Source organism: Sparus aurata, chromosome 2, assembly GCF_900880675.1.
Source record: "Sparus aurata chromosome 2, fSpaAur1.1, whole genome shotgun sequence".
Taxonomy (NCBI): domain Eukaryota; kingdom Metazoa; phylum Chordata; class Actinopteri; order Spariformes; family Sparidae; genus Sparus; species Sparus aurata.
Genome location: NC_044188.1, coordinates 28601433 through 28622147, shown reverse-complemented (window position 1 = coordinate 28622147; position 20715 = coordinate 28601433). Strand labels below are relative to the sequence as shown.

The following is a 20715-nucleotide window of genomic DNA, read 5'->3' as shown; positions in this document are numbered from 1 at the left end:
TCACTGCCTACATTTTTGACAGTTTTAACTATGAAGTGATGGAAGAAGAGTTCAATTCCTTTAAAGAAGTAAAAGTAGCAATGATACACTCTAACAATACTCCATTACATTGCAACTAAAAGTCCTGCACTAAAAATCATGCAATTAAAGTACAACTGAAATATGATCAACACAATGCAATAAATAATTAAAGTCAGTGCAAACATTATGCAGAATGGCTTTAGTCAGTGTTATTACCTGATCATTAGATCATTGTATGTTAGACAGGATAGCATCTAAGGTAAAGTACTTCTTAGCATAATCAGCAGCAATGTGTGTGTCACTTGATGTTATGGAGTAGGGAGAGCGAGAATGCTCAGGTGGTAGGGTTGTATCAGTACTGCTGAAAATCAAAACTGAAACAGCAAATATTCAGAATCAATATGTATTGATATGTAGATATTTTGACAGCACTAATCTGGTGTAATAAATGTATTGTCAGTGACAGTGTGCCAGTGTGTGTGAAAATCTGTAGCTGTCAACGTAAAAAGTACAGTACTTAAGTAGTTATGCCTAATTACATTCCACCAAAGCCACAGTCAATCAAATCCATCCACACCGACTTAATCTTCAGATAGAGCTTGATGTGTTTTCAAGACTTTTTGTCAGTTATCTGCGCCTTGATTAAATATCAAAGGTGGTGGTGAGCATAATATGATCAAAAGTATTTCTGTCTGAGATCTGAACATTTTGCACTCATAACTGAGATCAGATAAACTATGTTTTCAGTTGGTCTCATTGGGTTTGTCTGCAGCTTGATAATTCTTCATGGAAAAATGGTCTGAGCAAATTCAGCCTGTGTTAGAAACCTAACCTGATTGCTCACTGTGCAGCTATATCACCTATACTGTTGCATAGGTTGATTCGGTGATTATGAGCACATTGTTTTTAAATCTGGAAGGCTACAGTTGCTGTGTGGCTCTCAAGTTGCAGACACGCTTGTAACTTATAAGCAAAACTGCACTAAAAATAATATCAGTATTCTTGCCTCAGTTCTTAGAGATCATGTGAGCACAAAACAACAATGCCACAGTATTATTTTTTTAATCTATGACCTGAAACAACTTGATACCCTTTACAATTTTCTTGTGGTTTTATAGCGACCTTTTGTTCATTTCCAGTGGAAGAGTTCAAATTAAATGTCGGGAACAAGTCAGTTGGTGCAGTGTGATGTAACATCAGGAATTCTGAGAGTCCAGTGGTGGACACAGAAGTTGTTACCGCAAATTCTTTGCTTTGATTACAGGGATGAAAGAAAGCTGTTGTGCATGAAGTAGACAACACACAGGTTGCTCAGCACTACTTGTTAAAGGCAGCTAGCATTTTTCCAGGTCCAATCATGCAGTCTCAAGTGTTGGGGTTAATTGTGCAGATCTGATTCCATATTTGAGGAGACCAGCCCAGCACTGATACTTAAATCTGCGGTTAGGTACCCTGTAGAGTCAGCTGCCATCACCAGTAGTTTCTGATAGCCCTCCTCAGACTGTTTGGCCTTAGAGAATACCTACCTGTCCGGCAGTGAGAGGGTCTTTTCACTTCACATTACTGTCACTTTAAGGGTTAAAATCAACTTCAAACAAATCTCCATCCAGCTTTAGAAGGCAACGTCGTTTTCCGTCACAGCGTGATTACAGCGGCCGCCGTTTCCAATTTTGGTCCACAGGGGGTTGACCAATCAGGTTCATCCACTGACCTCGTAGCAACCCTGAGACAACAAGGCCCTTCAAAGAGCATGGCAATGGTCCAACGAGTCTGACTGCATGTAACTCTGTGAGGCGGCACATATCAAATGAATATCTGACTCACTATCCGAGAGCAGCAGATGTCTAATGAAATATCTCGGTCAAATATCTGAAAGTGAACCGAATAAAGAATTAGGACGACGCATGTGAAAAACCTTGAGCACGTGGCACTGTGCATGTACGCACACACAAGCTCTAAGGCAGCCACCAGGACAGCACACACGCCCGCATGCACCTCTGCAGCGTCAGGAGCCTGAGCAGTCCATCTTGATGTGATTAATCAGTGCGACTGGATAGCCGGTGTGTGGTTGGGTTTGGAGTTGCAGAGGAAAGGTCCTTTCTGGGGGTGGACGGATCCTAATAGCCTCTGGCAGGGCTGCTATTAGAAACAGGTGCGAGGACTGAGGTCAGCTGGGGAAGCAGTGTTGAGTTGTTCTGCTCCAGGTTCCAGTCTGAGAGACTGGTCCACACTGCGGAACATGTCGACAACATGGAGCTCTCACTGGACTGCCTCACGGAAACTACAGTGGTAATCCATGAAAAAACGTGTTTGTTTTCATTTAGGTAATGTCTATGTTGCTAAGCAGGCATTGCAGTGGTGTTGTTACACAGCACTTTTCAGAGCTGCCCATTACTATAGAGTCTTTCTCATTGATGAAGTCTGTTTACCTGCTTGGTTAGGATAGCAGTTGTCTTCCAGAAACATAAAACACTTCCTGTGCATCAGAGAAGGGATCTACGATCCGAGCACCATAACTTGGATTTTTTTTGTTTACTATTCCATTCTGGTTCATTAAGACCCTGGGCCCATGACCTCCCCTAATTGCTTAAAACCTTTACATAATTTAAAAGCCAGCAAAAGAAAGCAGACATACACATTTGTTTTGTTTTGGGTCTTTTGAATACATAGATTTCCACCTCCTCTGTTATTGGTGGTAACTTTTATACAGCACTACCTCTCCCATATCCCTAATAAGTTGATTTACATTTCTAATGAGTTCTCTACGGCTTTAATGAAGTTTTATACTTATTAGGTCTGGATTTTCCTTTCTGTACTTTAGAGCATTTATAGTGGAATGTAAACTAAGTATTTTTACTCAGGTATTGTATAGTTTTGAATATTTACATTGTATGCTACTTTATACGTCCATTTTACATTTTTTAAGGTAATGTTGTACTTTTTACTTCACTTCATTTGACAACATTAGTTAAAATTTCATACTATTAATACAAAATATAAATCAACGAATAAATGATGATCCTTTATTATGGATTAAGCTGCTCAGCAGTATCTAATGTAGTTGAAATCAGCTCCACCGTTGCCAGCTGTGACATAAATGATGTTTTCATGATTGAGTTGGCTGGCTGATATTATTATCAGAAATATGTCAGTATCAGTGTATATGTTGCTTGATATGTGCCAAATATTTGGAGAGATTCTAATGCAGAAAAAGATAAATTGCCTTGTGAAGAAAGTTTTTTGTTAAACTGTAAAATATACTGCCTTCATTACATATCTTTGTCACAAACTGTTTGATAATTAGATTGATGAATATTTGTAGGATTATTACCAAAAATGGGTGTAAATTAGCCGATAATGATATCAAAACTAAAAATCGAGTTGAGCTATAGTTTACATATTAAATGCATCCTTTATTTTAATCTGGTATTAATGAATTGTTATTTTACAAAGGGCCATTCTGTATATGTGGTGTTCTTTTTAATTTTTGATCTTTTAATTTAGCTACTTTTAAGTTATTTTGATGGTAATAATTTTCCATGCATTGAATGCAGGACTCTTACTTGTACCGGGGTAGTTTTACACTTTGTTTCTTGAATTTTCTTTTAGCAACTTTGTAGAGCTACATTCTAAAGTTTATAATGTAGCCTGATAGCAGTATTTGTAGAATAAACTGTCATAAATAAACTGTTTAAATTCTACGACTTCTTCATCCGAATTGTGGTGCTAGCAGTGTGGGATATGTACCGGTAATAATATAACTAAACAGTTAACTGAATACATAAGATATGACAAAATTACAAAATGACATGTAATGGCATGACAAAAGAGACATTTTGATTTTGTAATTACAGATTTTGGCTGCTTCTGAGTTTGAGAAATATTGTAGTTGTATTTATCTGATCATCCTCACCCTTCTGTTCTCACATCTTCTTCTGCTGACCTTACACCCCGAACCACTGTTACAGATGCTATGCTAACAATAGCCATATGTTAGCGGAACGGCTCGCCTAAACATATGCCCAAAATGTACTGGGGTCATATATCTCCTTAATCATCTCTCCATCTTGTTTTTTTAAAAATCTGTTTTCAGTGTTAATAATTTAATTGTTTCATTCCTTTTTTTATACAGGTGCCCTTCCTTATCTGAGGCCTGAAATCACCTGATCGTGAGCTTCAGACTTTACACAGGGGACACTTGTTTGTACAGCGATGGAGACCTTTTAATATGTGGACCAAAATTTTGTTGCCATTTACCAGGACACATTCTCTACTGCAGGACAATATATTGTTGATTCTTCTCTTTGTGGAGAAAATGGACAGAAAAAGAAGGGACCACAAGGACCAGAAGGAATATCAGACCAAAAACTGTTGATTGACTCTAAACATTGCTGCATCCTATTGTAGGTGACCCGCAAAGATGTCAGCGCTTAACGTGGTCAGCTCAGTGGAGTTCTGACCATACGGTGCCATAAAGGCACTTTCTTCATGAAAATCCAGTGACCAAAACACCATTCGTGGACTCTGCATGTGGAACGCAGCTTGAAGGAGCATGTTTACATATCTTAGGGCCACATGAGTACAAATGAAATTCCATGTATCTCCAAATTAATCCCCAAATTGTATCAACTGTACGGGGGAAGAAAAGGGCTTTGTTGATTTTATTGCATTTATTTGAGATCTCTGCATCCCACACATGGAGAGAAATTCCAGAGACGGAGAAAACAAACGTGAGCAAATGACTGTGGGTTTTATTGTATCAGGAAAACTCTTAATGTACACCACAGCTGTACTGCAGAGAAAGTTCATTCAAACATTCCTCCTACCTCCTCCCCCCTCTGTCTCTCCCTCTCCCTCCTCTCCCCTTTCTGTCTCGCTCCTTCTCTCTCATTGATGTTTCGGACGGTGAGGCAGGGATCCCGGCCTTTTGTAGTTTTAGAGAGGAACTCAGAGGAGGTCAGGGGGTGACTTTAGGGAAAGTGACAGATGAGAGAGCAGTAGAGGAGGGCGGCGGAGAAGTGGCTTTAAAGGGGGGCAGGGATAGGCAAGATCGATCACAGGGTTAAAAAAAACCTTTGGAGATCGTCTCCCCGCGAGAAAAAGCCACCAGGTCACAAGACACGACCAAGAGATACTTGAGAAACAGAGACAGATAGTTTAGACTAAAGAAGCCATTCTCCCAGCTGACCAGAAGTGCAATATCATGTATCTTTGAGTCGCCATTAAAACAATAAAATCAAACGTGCCTCTTAAAGTCTTACGAAACACTTTAGATTTAGACTCTGGATCTAGTTTAGGACTTTGCAAAGGAACAACACATGTGCCTTTGAAGGCTAATTGGAACATTGTTAATATTGCTGTAACAGGACACTGAGAGGAGCACATTTGTAAGGACTTAAGTCAGTGTTGTGTCATGAGAAAAAGCGAATGAAGGGAATGCTAATGTAAACAGAAAAATCACCAGGAATGAGAAAGCCAAAACATTATTTTATTTTATTTTTTGTGTTGCTCGGGACCTTGTTTGTTTCCATGTTGCATACACAGGATTTATTGATTTGGTGTGTGATGCATTCCAGACATATTTATTGTCACTGCTGTATGCCCACAGTTTCTTTGTAAAACTTGTACAAGTGAGTGACAATACTTAATCCATCCATCTACGGCTCAGAATAACTGAGTGCCCTCAGACGCACTCCTGTTTCGTACATCTGTCAGTGTTAGAATGAATCAATCCTTTCATTCTTTTTGATATATTTTTTTGTATTATTGGACAAATCGATATGACATAATGTCATGTGTACAAGCGCATTATCACTACTATTTATAATGAAATAAAAATCCTGAAAATAGCTGCTGTTTTCATCCTTTATTCAGCTGATGGTAATTTGCTAAATGGGGCCTTTGTATTTATTTTTGCCAGAAATTGTGAAAAAGAAAGCGAGCAATTGTGATTCACTCTACAGAAAAATACAAGTGGACTCAGAGACAAATATGTACTTTTGATGGCGCTCATGTGAACCCTCCAACCAAAATAGGCCCGGCCAAATGGGGATCACCAGACATTAGATTTGACACTGAGCACAACAGGCTTTCTCACGGATGGCAGTAAATGCTCAGACATCTGCATTGGTGTGTATTAATACCCCGCTGGCCCCCCGCTACTGTAACAAACTGACTTTTGTTTAGCAACCTCAACTCGCATGAAGAGAACAAGCCTTAAAGCGTTTTTGGACAAACAGAATCCCCAGCCCCTCCGAAAACCTCTGCAACCCATCCACCCTGCTTACACACACAGGGCCCACTCTGCATTCATATATTCTTCATTCATTATGTTCATGTTCACATATAGTGTTGTTTCTGTGTGTGTGCGTGTTCATGCAGCCTGAGGGTATTAAGCCTAATTATAACATTCTTCTGATTAATCGTGTCTGCTCGCAGGCCTCGGAGGGGTGCCGCTGTGTGCAGCTCGTGCTGCGGGACCACACACTCTATAAATAAAGTCTAAGTCAATAACAACGTTAAGGATCACTCATAGTCTTGTCAGCTCTGTTTGCTAAGCCTGAATAATTCAGCCAATGAGAGGACACAGAGACACACACTGCCAACAAATGAAACACACATACACAAACACATGCACACACACTCACGCGCGTGTGTGCGCGCGCACACACACACACACACACACACATACACACACACATACATACGCACGCACACCCACACGCTTCACACACTTACTCTGGAAAAGTACAAGCAGCGGCAGTCTAATCACCTGAGGACACGCACTTTGGCGTACAGATGTGCACATACTGCATGTACGTACATTTGGGCTCACACACACACACACACACACACACACACACATGCACAGACACAGTGTTTGCTTTCTTAATCAGTCCTTACCATTAAAGATGAAGACAAATCACACCTGCAGAATTCTAAAAGCTAAGACATTACTTTTATTAATGAAGCCTCCCCTGCACTGAAAAGCCTATTATTTCTTGAACACACCCCAGAGTGTAGTTAAATGGAACTATTTTAATGGTATTTTATACTGACTGATTTTTGGATTGTTGGACCTCTGCCTGGCAGAAGAAATGCCAACGGCTCTTTTTGCTCCACACATACAGCTGTATTCAAATAATTCCAAATTAAATAAGCATTTTTTTCAATAAGGCATTAATAACTTTCTTTCTACTTCGAATATGGAAAGTCCCCTCTATGTTCCAAAAGCACAAATTAGTTTTTGGATAATGTAAGCACACAGCTCAACAACACATATATCATAGGTCTGGTCATCTTCAGACATTTAAATTCAGAAACGTTAAACATTATATCTTCAAAGGTGCAATACGTAAGAACTGGCTAGTTGTCAAATCCATGCTAAAAACAAATAGAGGGCAGCATATCCTCCAGTGGTGGACAGTAACGGAGTAAATTTACTTGAGTACTGTACTTTAGTACATATCCAGAGGATTTGTACTTTACTTAGTATTAGATTTCTTTGGTACTTATTACTCTTACTTGAATACATTTCCCAGACAAATATTTTTACTTTTACTCAAGTTAATTTCTAGGAAGGCTGAAAAGTACTTGTTACTTTCCGGTCTGCTCTTTTTTTTTTTTTTTTCTAAAATACTATTGGACACAAGCTGTGTTTGTCAAAGAAGGAAACCTATCACAGTGCACGCTCTCCACTGGGATCTACGTAAAAGCGGAAATACGTCATCCCTCCCCATAAGGACACCATCAAAGTAGCCACGCTCTCGACTGCGTTTGTCAACACAAAACCGCGACAATGGCTGCGTCGTGTAGTTTTTTGTAAAGCAGTGATTCTCAACCAGTGGTCTGGGGACAACATTAGTCTTTGAGGGGGTTCCAGTTCCCAACTTAGCAAAATGATAGAGAGTTAGTTGGACGGTGCAGGTTCATTTGGTTACAGTTTTAATGATTGTTAATAAACATCTGCATCTGCAACATCTGCTGTCCTCCTGTGATCCCATTCATTTTATTTGTTTTTATAGGTGTTTCTGCAGGCTTTATATAATATTGTGGTTCTAAAAGCAAGCACATCAGTGCAGGTGGTTTCAAAGAGTTAATTCTCAGAAACAAGAGTTAAAAGTTAGGCTACTTAAATTCATTTAGAAAAAATTATAGTAATTCATTGATGTGAAAAATAAGAAATTTACTCTTACTCTTACTTTTACTTAAAGTAAATTTAAAAGCATGTACTTTTGGATACTTAAGTACCTTTAAAAGCAAGTACTTTTTTACTCTTACTCGAGTAACATGTCGACTGAGCTACTTTTACTTGTAACGGAGTAAATTTTGCCCAGTAGTATTTGTACTCTTACTCAAATACTAGGGTCGAGTACTCTGTCCATCTCTGATACCCTCAGAGTAAAAGCTAACTGCTGTTAACTGTAGCTGTGATTAGCTAATTAGCTCAGTTGGCCGTGCAGCTAGCGGTCTGGGCTGGGAGCTCGGGGACCAACGGAGTGTTGGTGTTAACTTCGCAAGCACAGCTCTGGAGTAGGGGCTAGCAGCACATGCAACGCATTGCATGGTCATCATCACGGGAAATCTGGTCCTCAGATTCTGTTGATAACTTCGGTACATGTCTGAATGTTTTCAATCAAATTACATACCACCCCTTTAAATGATCACTGTCTTCTTTTATTCATTTGTTTCATAGCAGCACATAAAAATAGTAGCTTCACAACCCCTCATTTGTCAGTTGGCACAGTTCACACCTGTGTGCACTACAGTGGAGCTGGGTTTGGGCTAAAGTACAATCTTTTTTATCAGGGTGTTACTTAATTTTATGTTCTGCATGGTGTGAGTCGAGCATTTTAAAGACTCTCCTGCTGTGAAGAAATACGGCCCGCTGTGCTTGTTTACACTTCTAACGGGAATAAATGCAATAAAATAGAAGAAGTAAAACAGCTCCAATGTAAAACCCCATTACACACACACACACACACACACACACAAAGACACACACAGTAACTCAATCCCTGTTTTTGTCGCTCTCACACAGACACACTCGCACACTGAGCGCAACACTCGTTGCCTTGTACAACCATGTGATCCAGTAACTCACATCTTAGACAACCCCCTGGGTTAAAGAATTTGTTTTTTTCCTCAGTGTTGTGATCTAACATGACCTCCGGATCACGCCAGCAGCTGCTTCTGTCATTCTAACAATGTTAAATGTGTGTGTGTGGGGTGTGAACCCGTTCTGATGTCTACGTCTCTACAATGTGTGCTGTGGCTCTTTGTTTGAGGGTGCACCGTAAAAAAGCCCTTAAATAATAACCATAGCGCTTAAATAATAACAATAGTAACCAAGAGAGAAACCCGTTGGCATTGGTTAATACTGAAGGTTTCCAGTTTGAATGTGATGACCAGCTGGCTGCATGTTCTCCTTGTGCCTCCTCGTGTAAGTTTGCCCCAGATGTTCCGCTTTCTTTCCACGTTCCAGAGACCTGCAAGATACAGGTGGGACGATGGAAATAAGCACTAACCAGATATGATCGTGTTAGTTTGCCTATATGTGAGTCCTGAACAGAGTGGGCAGTTAAAAATTGGTGGATGGACTTTTGAAAACACACACTATCTTTGATGTAAACTAACTTTTTGAATAAGGCAAATGAATGTGACACAACCCTAAATCATGGCGGGCCTGAACCCACTTCAACCATAGATAATCTGATCATTACCTTAATATTTGTTGTGAGGTTATGAGGCACACGTGTTTACTTAAAAATGTCCCTTTATTAAAGTAACAGAGCCCACTTAAAAGACACCATGAAATCACTCCCAGTTCAGACAATCATACATTTTGTCTGCAAAAAAAGAAAGAAAAAGACATTTTAACAGATATTTTTTATTGATTGTTCCTCGCATCAATAACAAATCCCCTGGCTTGGCGGTCTTAAAGGGACTTTCATTTGTTCATCCCAGAGCCAATCCCAGCTGATTTTTGGGCGAGTGGCGGGGTACACCCTGGACAGGTCGCCAGTCCATCACAGGGCTTAAAGGAACAGTTCACCAAAAAATATAAAATCAATCATTATCTACTCAACCCCACGCCGATGGAATGTGGAGCAAAGTTTTCTAGTCCGCAAAACATTTCCGGAGTTTCAAAATAAAAAAAGGGTAGCAGCATTCTTCTTAACAACTGAAATAGATGGGGACTGGATTTTTTAAAAAAAAACCTAAAAAAAAAAAATTAAATAAACATAAAATCTCCAGATATCTTTTGTTTCAAAACTCCAGCAGACTTTACATGAATTGGGGGCGAGTAGATAATGACAGAATTTTTACCTCACTGGTACACACAAGAAACTATGATTCCAGTTGTTATCCTGGTCATTTTTTATTGAATTTTTTATTTTTTTATCGGTGATTTTATCACTCATCAAACCACATGTAGATTATTTTCTCATTTCAGTGTTTCAACTTATTATTATTGCCTTATATATAAAATAAATGCATTATCATTAAAACACATCGGCCCATCACTGCATAACTCTAAGTATGCATTCTCCTCATAACATCCATTCTGTCCTGTCAGCTCGGCACAGGAGGTAACCAGGTGGAAGGAAGTGTTTTTCGGGGTGTCTCATACATAGCTGCCTGCCATACAACCCCTGTACACACACTTAACCCCTGACACTCCCCAGCGTTCACACACTCTGTCATCACAGGTCCTGGCTGCTGATGACCTGAGCACTAACACATGCTGGGGACAACTTAACCTCTGGACCCCCAGACGGAAAAACACATCGGCAGAGGAGAGGAAAGGCATCCGAGCAGGAGGAGGAGGAGGAGGAGGAGAAGGAGGAGGAGGCGGAGAGGGAGGGGATGAGGGGGCAGATGGAGAAGGATGAGGGATCAGTGTGTGTTTATGAGACTGGCAGACAGCCAACAGATGATACACAACTGTAAATTGATACATTTGCACATTACTGGACTCATTTGTTAATGATACCACATATCTCTTGTCACACGAGAGCCTCGTATAACAAATCTGGTGGCTAATATGTTTTCATCTCAACTGTCATGGCTTTCTTTGGGTCAAGCGTATGACTCTGGGGCTTTGCAAACCGCTTTCAGGACCTGTAATAGGTCAAGATGAAAGCACGACGGTTGAATTACAATCAAGACAGTTTTACCCAGAAGTTTGACATGAAGGCAGGGATAGATTTTGGTCCAACAACAACAACAAATGTGTTCCAGGTATTTTGTATTTTTTTGCACATCTTCTAACATATGTGTGTGTGTGTGTGTGTGTGGGTGTGAGCGAAAAAAATAATATGCCAGCCAGACTCATCTTTGCTTGGCTCCCTGTGAGAAACAGAGGAACTTAACTTTTATTGAGGTCATTAGCGCTGAGATCGTCTGTTGATCCATCTGATCCTTTTGTTCCGACACTGCATTAGCTGATTTGTTTTAGCCACGTGGCTGCTGCAGAGTCAAGCTGTCACCTTTTAAGGTGATCCAGCGAACATAAATTTGGACTCTTGTTTTTGGCCTCTCCTGGTGAAAGGAGGTCCAATTTTCACTCTCATTTAGCTTTTTTGTTTTAGCTGAGCTGCCTGCTGCTGACATTTATGAGAGCTGCGAGAATATACCAAAGCAGTTGTTGTGCGTGTTGGTGAAAACCAAAACAATAAGCCAAAAGATGCTAAAACTCTCCATAGAGCAGAGCTTTGAGATCATTTTCACTAACATGAGCCACTGTTATAGGACTAGTTCAATATTTGGGGAAATGTATGTCTTTGTGGCGCAAACTGTATGAAGACACAGCTGGGAGCCTGTTAGTTTATTTTAGCAACAGAGACTGGAAACATGGGGAAACAGCTAGCCTGGTCCAGAAACAGTCTGGCACACAACCACACATGAAACCATAAATGTCCTTTTAACCATAGACTGTATAATGAATTGTGGACAGAGCCAGCGTGACGTCACCCATTGGTTGTGGTCTACCGTTTTGAAGCCTTGAGTCTGACATTATGCTATCAGCATCTCGTTTTTAAAAAATGTTTTATTCGGACAAGATGACGAGTCATGGCAGAGACTTGTCAATCACAAGGTAGACACGGCCTAAAGCACACCCCGCTTTGTCGTCTATTTTACTCCAAATGGTGCCATCATGTCAAAAACAAGCATAGTGCTCCATTGATGAACCCTTAAAACTAGCTATTGAGACCATTGACTTATTAGTATACTGTTTACTGAGGTACAAAAAAATTTAAAATAAATCAAGCCAGAAGTAGGGTCATTTTCTCATAGACTTCTATACAATCCGACTTTTTGTAGCCAGTGGAGCTGCCCCCTGCCAAATGCAGAATTTAAGGGCTTCACTTTTCACACCCAGAAGCTCCATCCACAGATACTGTCCATGCTTTAAACACTTCGGTGCGTGCCAAATGCTAAGACAAGCTAAGGTTAGCTCCTCTGGTTGTAGTTTAATATTGAATGGAAATGCATGTGAGTTTTACTTATCTTCTCATCTATTTTCACAAGAAACGGAACACATAAAAACAAAATCTGCTTTCGATGATGGCAGCTTTGAATACACATTTTTCTGGTTGCGGTGCTGCTCTCTTGTATTCTCAAAGTTTTGCAGGGAAATGTTGCCATATTTTATATATACAGAACATATATGGACAGTTCAGAGGCGGTTCATCATGTAGGTATAGTTGGAAATTTTTCCAATTGTCTGGCCCAAGCTGACCTCAGCTGCTGCTCTGTGTGAAGGAGGACACCCCAGACTTTTCAGAGCAGTGTTCAAGCCAACATGGGGTGACTGTTTCATACTCAAATGACAGATTCTGTGCGGAGTATCACTTTAAGGGTGATGCACAGCAGCCAGGAGACTGTTTTGCAAGCGGCGGAGCCGATCAAAGACACCAACAGAAAAAGGGAACCGACTTGATTCATTTTTCATGGAATCACATGATGAGCTGGCAGTAACGCGGGGGAGAGAGGGAGCGGGGGATTGCCGACAACAATATGCACTGTGTATATTATGTGTGTCAGCGGAAGCGATGTACGGTGTGTGAGCTCCGGCCTGCATGTGTTTCTCTGTAAAGGCGAAAAAAGACAACTGGCAGACAGTGACGCAGATCAGAGGAACAGGGCTGGAGGAATGAAGTCAGACAGGAATTTTTAAGGAAATGACGGCTAGCAAAACAAGAGCAACGTGACTGCATCAATATGAGTGCCGTGCTGTTCTTCAGCTGCACTCTGGCACTGCTTTTAGGGGCTTACTTTGCCCAGAGAAAATCACATGCCCTGTTTGTGTGTGTGTGTGTGTGTGTGTGTGTGTGTGTGTCAGTGTTGTGGCCAGTGATACTGCCAGATGCAAAAGCGGTGACTTCGAGGCCTCCTGTGCGCAGCCATACGTTTGACTCCGAGGGACAATGTTAATACCGTGATACAATAACATGTCATTGACAATTTTAATACGGCCAGGTGATGTTATTGAGCATTGATTGCGAGCACAAACAGGAAAGCACTGGAGACATTAGAAGTTAAAACAGACTTCTTGGCAGGGCTTATTCCTTTCTAATCTCTCCCGACAGTCATTTGGAGCAACACACAGACATCTGTCGGCAAACCCTGCTCATGTGGATTTACTCCTGTCTACCCATGGCTTCTACTTATAGACTTTTCACTCAGCTTAAAAGGAAAATATCTGTTTAGGTCATATCTGTTTTTCCATTCCATCCCCCACTGATAATAGCCATTCAATATCCAGTTTGTCTTTTTCTGTTAGGCCCTCTTTCCTGGAAATAAAAGCTTCTGGGTCACAGGAAGTGATGCATTTTATCTTTGGGATTTGTCGGGATTTCAGAAGCAATAACGGTCACTATGAGCAGACAAAAAACTTGAACTGCATCAGGGGAATCGAAAAAAAAACGACAAAACAAGGTGGGCAGACCCGTGGGTTCTGTTATGTGTGGAAATGATAAATCAACAAGCATTTATTTGGCTTTCTCGCCAAGAGTCGGATGAGAAGATTAATGTCACTTGAGCCTGACTCTGACAGAAGATGACAGAAGCAACACTCAGCTAGATAACTATTTTGTGCAACAGTGACAAAATGCAATTTAGGCATCGTGTCCATGGGCATGAATTGTCAGTTTTTGTTGTGACACTCACTCACTTATTTAGAATTTAGAATAAAGGGTGTCCACGTACACAAATCCGTACTGTTGTCTGATCCTAACCACAGAGAGGATGCAAACTCAGGATTCTGGTGTAGTCAGTTGTACGCCTGCAGTCCGACCCGTCCACCTCCCTGCGACTCCAGTGCGGTTCTTAAATGTTCTTTCAGTCAAAGAAACGTGGGGCAGGCACAAAAGATAGTCATGAAACCAATTTAAAATCGGTGTTCATATGCACAGAACCTGTAGATTGTATGTTGTGACCATTCGTGGACGGACGGGGTGATGTTGCTCTTACTTTCTACAACAACAACAATAATAATACGTTTTATTTCATTATTGGTGAATTCAAAATTGTAATCTCACGCAGAGAAAAGAATCTGTTCATATAACTATGACCATGTGGCTTTAATGCCCCAAGGGTTTGGAGGGGGCTTCAAGTGGATACTACGGCTGTGACGGTACGCTCAGCTCGTACATGATATTGGGTTCACGAGAAGGAGTTCTGTAGGTGCATTAGCATAGTTATTGCGTTAACCGCAAACCGCGGCCCTATTTTCTTACAATGCTTACATATTGTTCTCGTCTTGCCACTCTGTCGGCGTTTATTGTTTCCACCATGTACCCAAAATGCTGCCATGCAAATGTTCTACGAGTGGCGGGGGCATCTTCTACGCCAATTTCGAGCTCAACGAACGGATGTTATATTACATCAGTTCAACGTCAGACTACCTACATGCTGGCTGCTGCTCTGCCTCTGTTATGTACCGATATTGTGAGACAACTTTTCACTCTGGCGAGAAATATCGCCATATTTTAATATCATACCCCTCATAGATACCAGTCTTAAACATGCCAGGCCACCACACCTGAAAACTACATGATCTCATTTTGCGGTCAAGTTAGCAACATCATGTAACATGTAACGTCTGTTTACATTTTCGAAATAAAGGCACCAAATGACCTGGATAGGTTTAGGAAAACATTCTGTTTTAGCTTAAAAAAAAAACAACAAAAAACTGCTTTTTAGATCAGTCACATTGAAAATTGGCTTAACTTACCATGGTCCTATGAATGAACCAACCAGCCAATCAACATTCATTCTTTGCTGTGTCTTTTTTTCTTATTATGTCCCTTGTGGGTACCTCACTCACACGTAAGTTTCGAGTGAAGCCAAAGCAAAGCGTCACACTGTCAAGCTGTCCTCTAGTGGATGGGCGGGTCATTTACACACACTGCCGGGAGGCAACAGTCCTCCATCGTGTCTTCAAATGAGATGAAGATAATGTGGACAGTGAGTCTACTCATCACTTAAGTTACAAAGTGAACTCATGATGTGAAGTTATAAAAGTGACTCACTCACTTACGGATCATTTATTATAACAAATGTCATCTTGCAGTGTGGAAGAGTGGAAGAGCCACAGCACAACACAAGCCGTAAGAACTTTTTTACGATTTTGATCACAAATAAAGATGAAAACGAGGAATGCCAAAATATCAGTTTCAACTTCGTGTGGTGATAATTCAAATTTCTCAGGCCTCACAACTTCTATCTATGTGTGTGCCAGAGAGTAAAAGTTGATGTTTTTACAGTGTGGTAAAAGCGTCAGGAGAAAAACACAGTCTGTGGGATGTGAAAAGAGGTCACGGACACAGGACCTCTCTGTACTGTGTGCTACAGGCCACAGACTGCCATACTGGCACATCCGCGGCGAACATGAATCCAATCCAGTTGTAAACATCCACTCATAGTTCATGCTATGTATTTGCCGTTGTCTTTTCGCGGACGCCGTGGTGCGGCCGTGTGATTGACAGGGGCGAGCCCTTTGAGCACATATCTGAGACTTCATGAGGGCCTCGTGGCTGCAGATTGAGCAACAGAATCGCCTACGAGTTACACAGCCAATGCAGTGAGGTTTGGCTGTGAGTCTGAGGACAAACTGGCAGCCCTGCATTTTGTGGTTGCGTCACGCTGGCGAGTGTGAAAACCGAAGAGACAAGGGAAAGAGAGTGAGTTATTAAGATGCAGAGTGAATTAAGAGGAAGAGAAAGGAAAAACAACACACGGAGGAAAGTTGGTTGTAGTTTGCACACACATCCTTCCAGAAAAGGCGTGGCGCAAGAGGGTTTGTGGCATTCGCGGTAAAAATTGTTAATCCCTGAGAGGGAGCAAAGGGAGAGGAAAAGACAAAGATGGCTTTGCAGTGTAACTCCCAGATCAAGAACAAACAGGGATTTCGTAATGCAGATGGACAGAGGCAGATGTAAGTCATGGCCAACATTTTTTTTGAAGGATTCTACCTACTCAGAGAAATATAGCGTCTCTGCAGAGCCTGTCTGTCGGTGGGAGAGCGGTGGGAGCTGGGAGGTATGCGGACTGTTATTTGAAGAGGTATGTGATGTAAAACGGTGGAAGTGGGATAGCAGCTGAGGCTGTCCAGCGCCCATGAATCAGGCTGAGGCACCGTGAAGCAGCGGCCCTCATAGGAGCCAGATGGGCCCTTGGCTCGACACCGGCAGGGATGAAGGAACACACACACACACAGGCAGGATGGGAACAAACAGGCTCTTATGTTCACTGCAGATAGAAACCTGGAAATGCAGGCGAAAGCAAATACGCACATGCACACAAGGTTTTTGCAGAAAACTGTTGAGATTCGTATGCATGAAGTGCACATAAGACACGCAATGTGTCAGAAACAAGTACACATACAGGCACACTGACGTCGATAGTTTTTAAGGTATATATGGAGCTCCAGAACTGACAAAAACCAATAAAAGATTATCAGATAATGTAAAAATTCCATTAGTTAAATAATTCAAGTAGAGTGTCATAAAAAAGCTTTCTATTCTTTACTTTTCCAACCAGTTGGTAAAAGTGAAGCTGATGCTTTTTACGAGTTGATCAAGTATATCACACTTTTTGCAAATCTGTTCAACTTTAATTTTACTCTTTTATTTGTTATCACTGGCTCACTCTGTTTTCCATTGTTTGGTCCTGGCAACATTCAATTATTTATTCTTTACTTTCCACATGCAAATTTTTTTTTTACATTTTAACAAATGCTTTTTGCAAAGAGATGGATGTGACCACATGCTGTCTGTCAAGGACAACGATTCGTCCATTGTGCGCGCATCGTGTTAGTGAAACATGACCGATGTAGAGAGCTGTGTCAGTCGCTAACGAGCTTGAGCGTCAGCTTTTTTCGGCCGGCTACTAAGCTACAGCTAACTTTCATCACACAGCCCAATTAGCCAACGCACATAATATCACTCATCTGTACACTGCACTGTGGACTGCTGCTACGTCGCATTATGAACGCTTGCAACAGGTGCTAAAGCATTTTAGCCAGCAAGCTAACGCAAACAAAGTTAGCAAGTTGACAAACTTAACTAGTGAATGTAATTAACGAACTTCTACTTAAAGTTAGCACTTTTTAGTTTCCTTTATTTGGCTGTGAGAATTGGAACAAAGACCAGAAGGAAAACTTCAGCCCCAAAACAGTTTGCAAAATAATGTGATAATTAATGTATTGACACCCTTTTAACAGCCACAATCTTCACATAGCTTCTAAGCTAAAAGCAACACCACGTCTAAAGTGGAGCTCGATTGCACCACGAGGGTGTAGCTACATAACATCTTTTCAAATCAATCTGGGATCTTTGAGATTTGATTACAGCAGATGAGCTATATGGAGCTACCTTATTTTTGTTGCTGGTTTCTTTTTCCAATTTTAAAACCAGTCCCCATCTACTTTAATTGTTTCAGAGTACGATGCAACGCTGTCCTGCTTCGAAGCTCCAAAAATGTTTTTTTATGGACCATCTGCATGGAGTAGATTAGACAATGACAGAATTTTTATTTTTGGGTGAGCTTTTCCTTTAAGTCACACACACGCCTTGCCAACAAGATACGAATGAAGAACTCCAAAGTTTTGTACAACTTCTAGATTTTCATTCTGCATTAAGTTCAAATTTTCGAAAGAAGTTTAAAAGACGTTGATGTCTTAGAAAATGATAAACGATACAATAAAACTAGCTGAAATAATAATAATACTAAGTCAAAACAATTAAGCTATTTAAAAGATAATATTTTTCAAGGCAGCAACAGAGTCGGTTCGCGTGAAAGAGGAACAAAAAGAGCGGGGACACAACAAAGAGACGAGAGGCAGCAGTGAGGTAGCTGCAACAGATACTCTGCCCTCAGATCATCTGAGCAGGTCACTCTTTCAATGGGGCTTGAAAAGTGTATGTTTGCGGCAATGAATGGTTTCCTAAAGCCCATCATCCCTGTCTGCCTGACTTAAGTTAGACAGACTGTGACTGATTTCAACCCATAGTGAACCCATATGATCGGAGTTTACGGGCCATAAAGAGATGGGCCGAGAAAAAAAGAGCCGCATTTTATGGACTACGAAAATTATCGAGCTCTGTGTGATTTTTTTTTTTTGTTTCTAGAAAATATACACATTATAATGGCTGTTTGCTTCCAGATTGTGTAGTCTTATTTTAATAATAATAATAATAAAAAAAACACAATCACAAGTTTAAGAGGTTAAGACTTTTAACATCTATAGCAACAAAAAAAAAAAATCTTGAAAGGCTGTCACAAAAATGAAGCCTGAACAAAAAGGGCATTAACAGATATTGGGGATCTATTTCCAGTTGCTGTGTATTACTTGGAAGCAGTTAGTTAAAGCCTTTTTTCTCGGAGGTCTTTCAGATTCCACAGGCCGTACACTTCTTTCATTTTCCTGAACATAAGCACACAAACTGTACTGACCGCAGTTTGTGTGTAAGAAATAATCCCTCCATAAACATCTGTGGTTGCTTTTGATCGTGTTCACAAACATTTAAGTGATTTTATCCACTGACCGGGCCTCAAAAAAAAATAAAGAAAAAAAAAAAAGTTGGGCCTGTCCAGATCAGTGTGCCACAGTTTCATTCACTGTGACTGTAATACTGCGTATCACTGTCTCCCCAGGAGATCATTTGTTATGAAATATGGCCTTATTGACATCTGTCAAATTCCTGTGGCAGGATCTGAGATGTTGTGGTGGCATGCATCCAATAAACCCAGTGCCAGACCAGAGGGTGATAATTATGAACAGATAGAAGATGAAACCTTTCAGATGGAAGAGGCTCAGTCACACTGAACAGAGGCTCAGCTCAAACCCTTATAGCCACATGACATAAAACTAAATTAGAGTCTGCGAACATATGTAGATCCCACTCATTCATCAACTCTGAGAGGGAGATTTATTATCAGCTGCAACATAAAGAGAAACAAAACATACAAGTTATTATAGGTTCCACTCAGACAAACCAAACAAAGATGTGTCACATAAATTGTTATCAGTTGTTGTTTCCCTTGAGCTGAATGAATCCCTGATTTTATTCAACTTAACGTACAGACAGAAAACTATTCAATCCGGTCCCACACTGAAGTTTTCTTTAGCTTGTCTTTTCTTTAGTTTCCAAAGGAATCTCCATATTGTGCTGCCTTCGAGTACAGTTGGACCCATTTCTATTTTAAACCCAGCGCGCACAGATAACCCCAACAAAGTCAATCCAACCAGGAGGATGACATTTTTCTATGAGCTATATTGATGTCTGACAGAAGAGCATAAATAAGACTCATGGTGAAAGTGTGTTTCTCATGCCAGTGTAGTAGAAATTAGTTTTTTCGCTTGCGGTGTCAAACAGCTTCCATGTTTTTTTCTTCTTAAAACATCCACTCCGTCTAAAATAAACTACAGTAATTAGAAACGGTCCTTTAGCTTTTCAAAAATCTATCTGCTTTCGTCTATTTTGGTGCAAACTTGAAGCCCACAATTGCTTAATTCTTTTTTTTTTATTATTCGGACTGTATTGTCATCATACACCCATGCATCATGGCACAACAAGACATATTCACAAAGGAAGAAGAAAGACGTCCTTTCATTCGTTCTACTTTTGGATGGTAACAAATCCAGTTTTGTGCTTTTTTTTAATCTGAATTCTGATGTTGCCTTTGTGTCTGTTGGAATGTAAAATAACACATCAGCCATCTAAAATGACACAACATAAAACACTGCATGACCATTCATTTTTTTTTTTTTTTTTACCTACCTTAATGTTGAATATTTTCTATTTATTCTATTCCCGCTCACACTTGGAAACAGAAAATTACATGCAGACCATGAAGGGACCATTACCCACAGAAGCCTGTTTCCTGCTGCAGTGGCTCTCCTGCTGTCAGGGACATACACTGCTGAACACTGACCTCTGCTGGCTCCTTGTTGTAAACAACACTCTGGGTCTCTAGGATTCATACAACATCAGAACTTACAGTATGTACTGTAGCTGTTGGATGATACAGATCCCTGTAATTCTGTTTATAAGGCAGTAGTTGTGACACACATTTTCAAATGAAACCTCTAAGTTGTAAGGCTTCTCATGCCCAGTTTTCTCCCTTTTATGACTGACATAAGATCTAATGCAAAGTTGGGGGAATCGCATGTGAAGCACAAAA

At 40.6% G+C, this 20715-nt stretch overlaps 1 protein-coding gene across 6 annotated transcripts in view; it reads left to right on the top strand.

Annotated features, from left to right (window-relative positions):
• pax3b (paired box 3b) overlaps positions 1-5870 on the top strand; it is a 28615-nt gene extending 22745 nt beyond the window's left edge. For all 6 annotated transcript variants that reach the window (XM_030396415.1, XM_030396388.1, XM_030396407.1 and 3 more), the window contains exon 9: positions 4154-5870. In XM_030396415.1, the coding sequence (XP_030252275.1) occupies positions 4154-4188 (35 nt within the window). In that variant the 3' untranslated portion in view covers positions 4189-5870. The remainder of the gene's footprint in view (positions 1-4153) is intronic.
• Positions 5871-20715: the final 14845 nt, after the last annotated feature.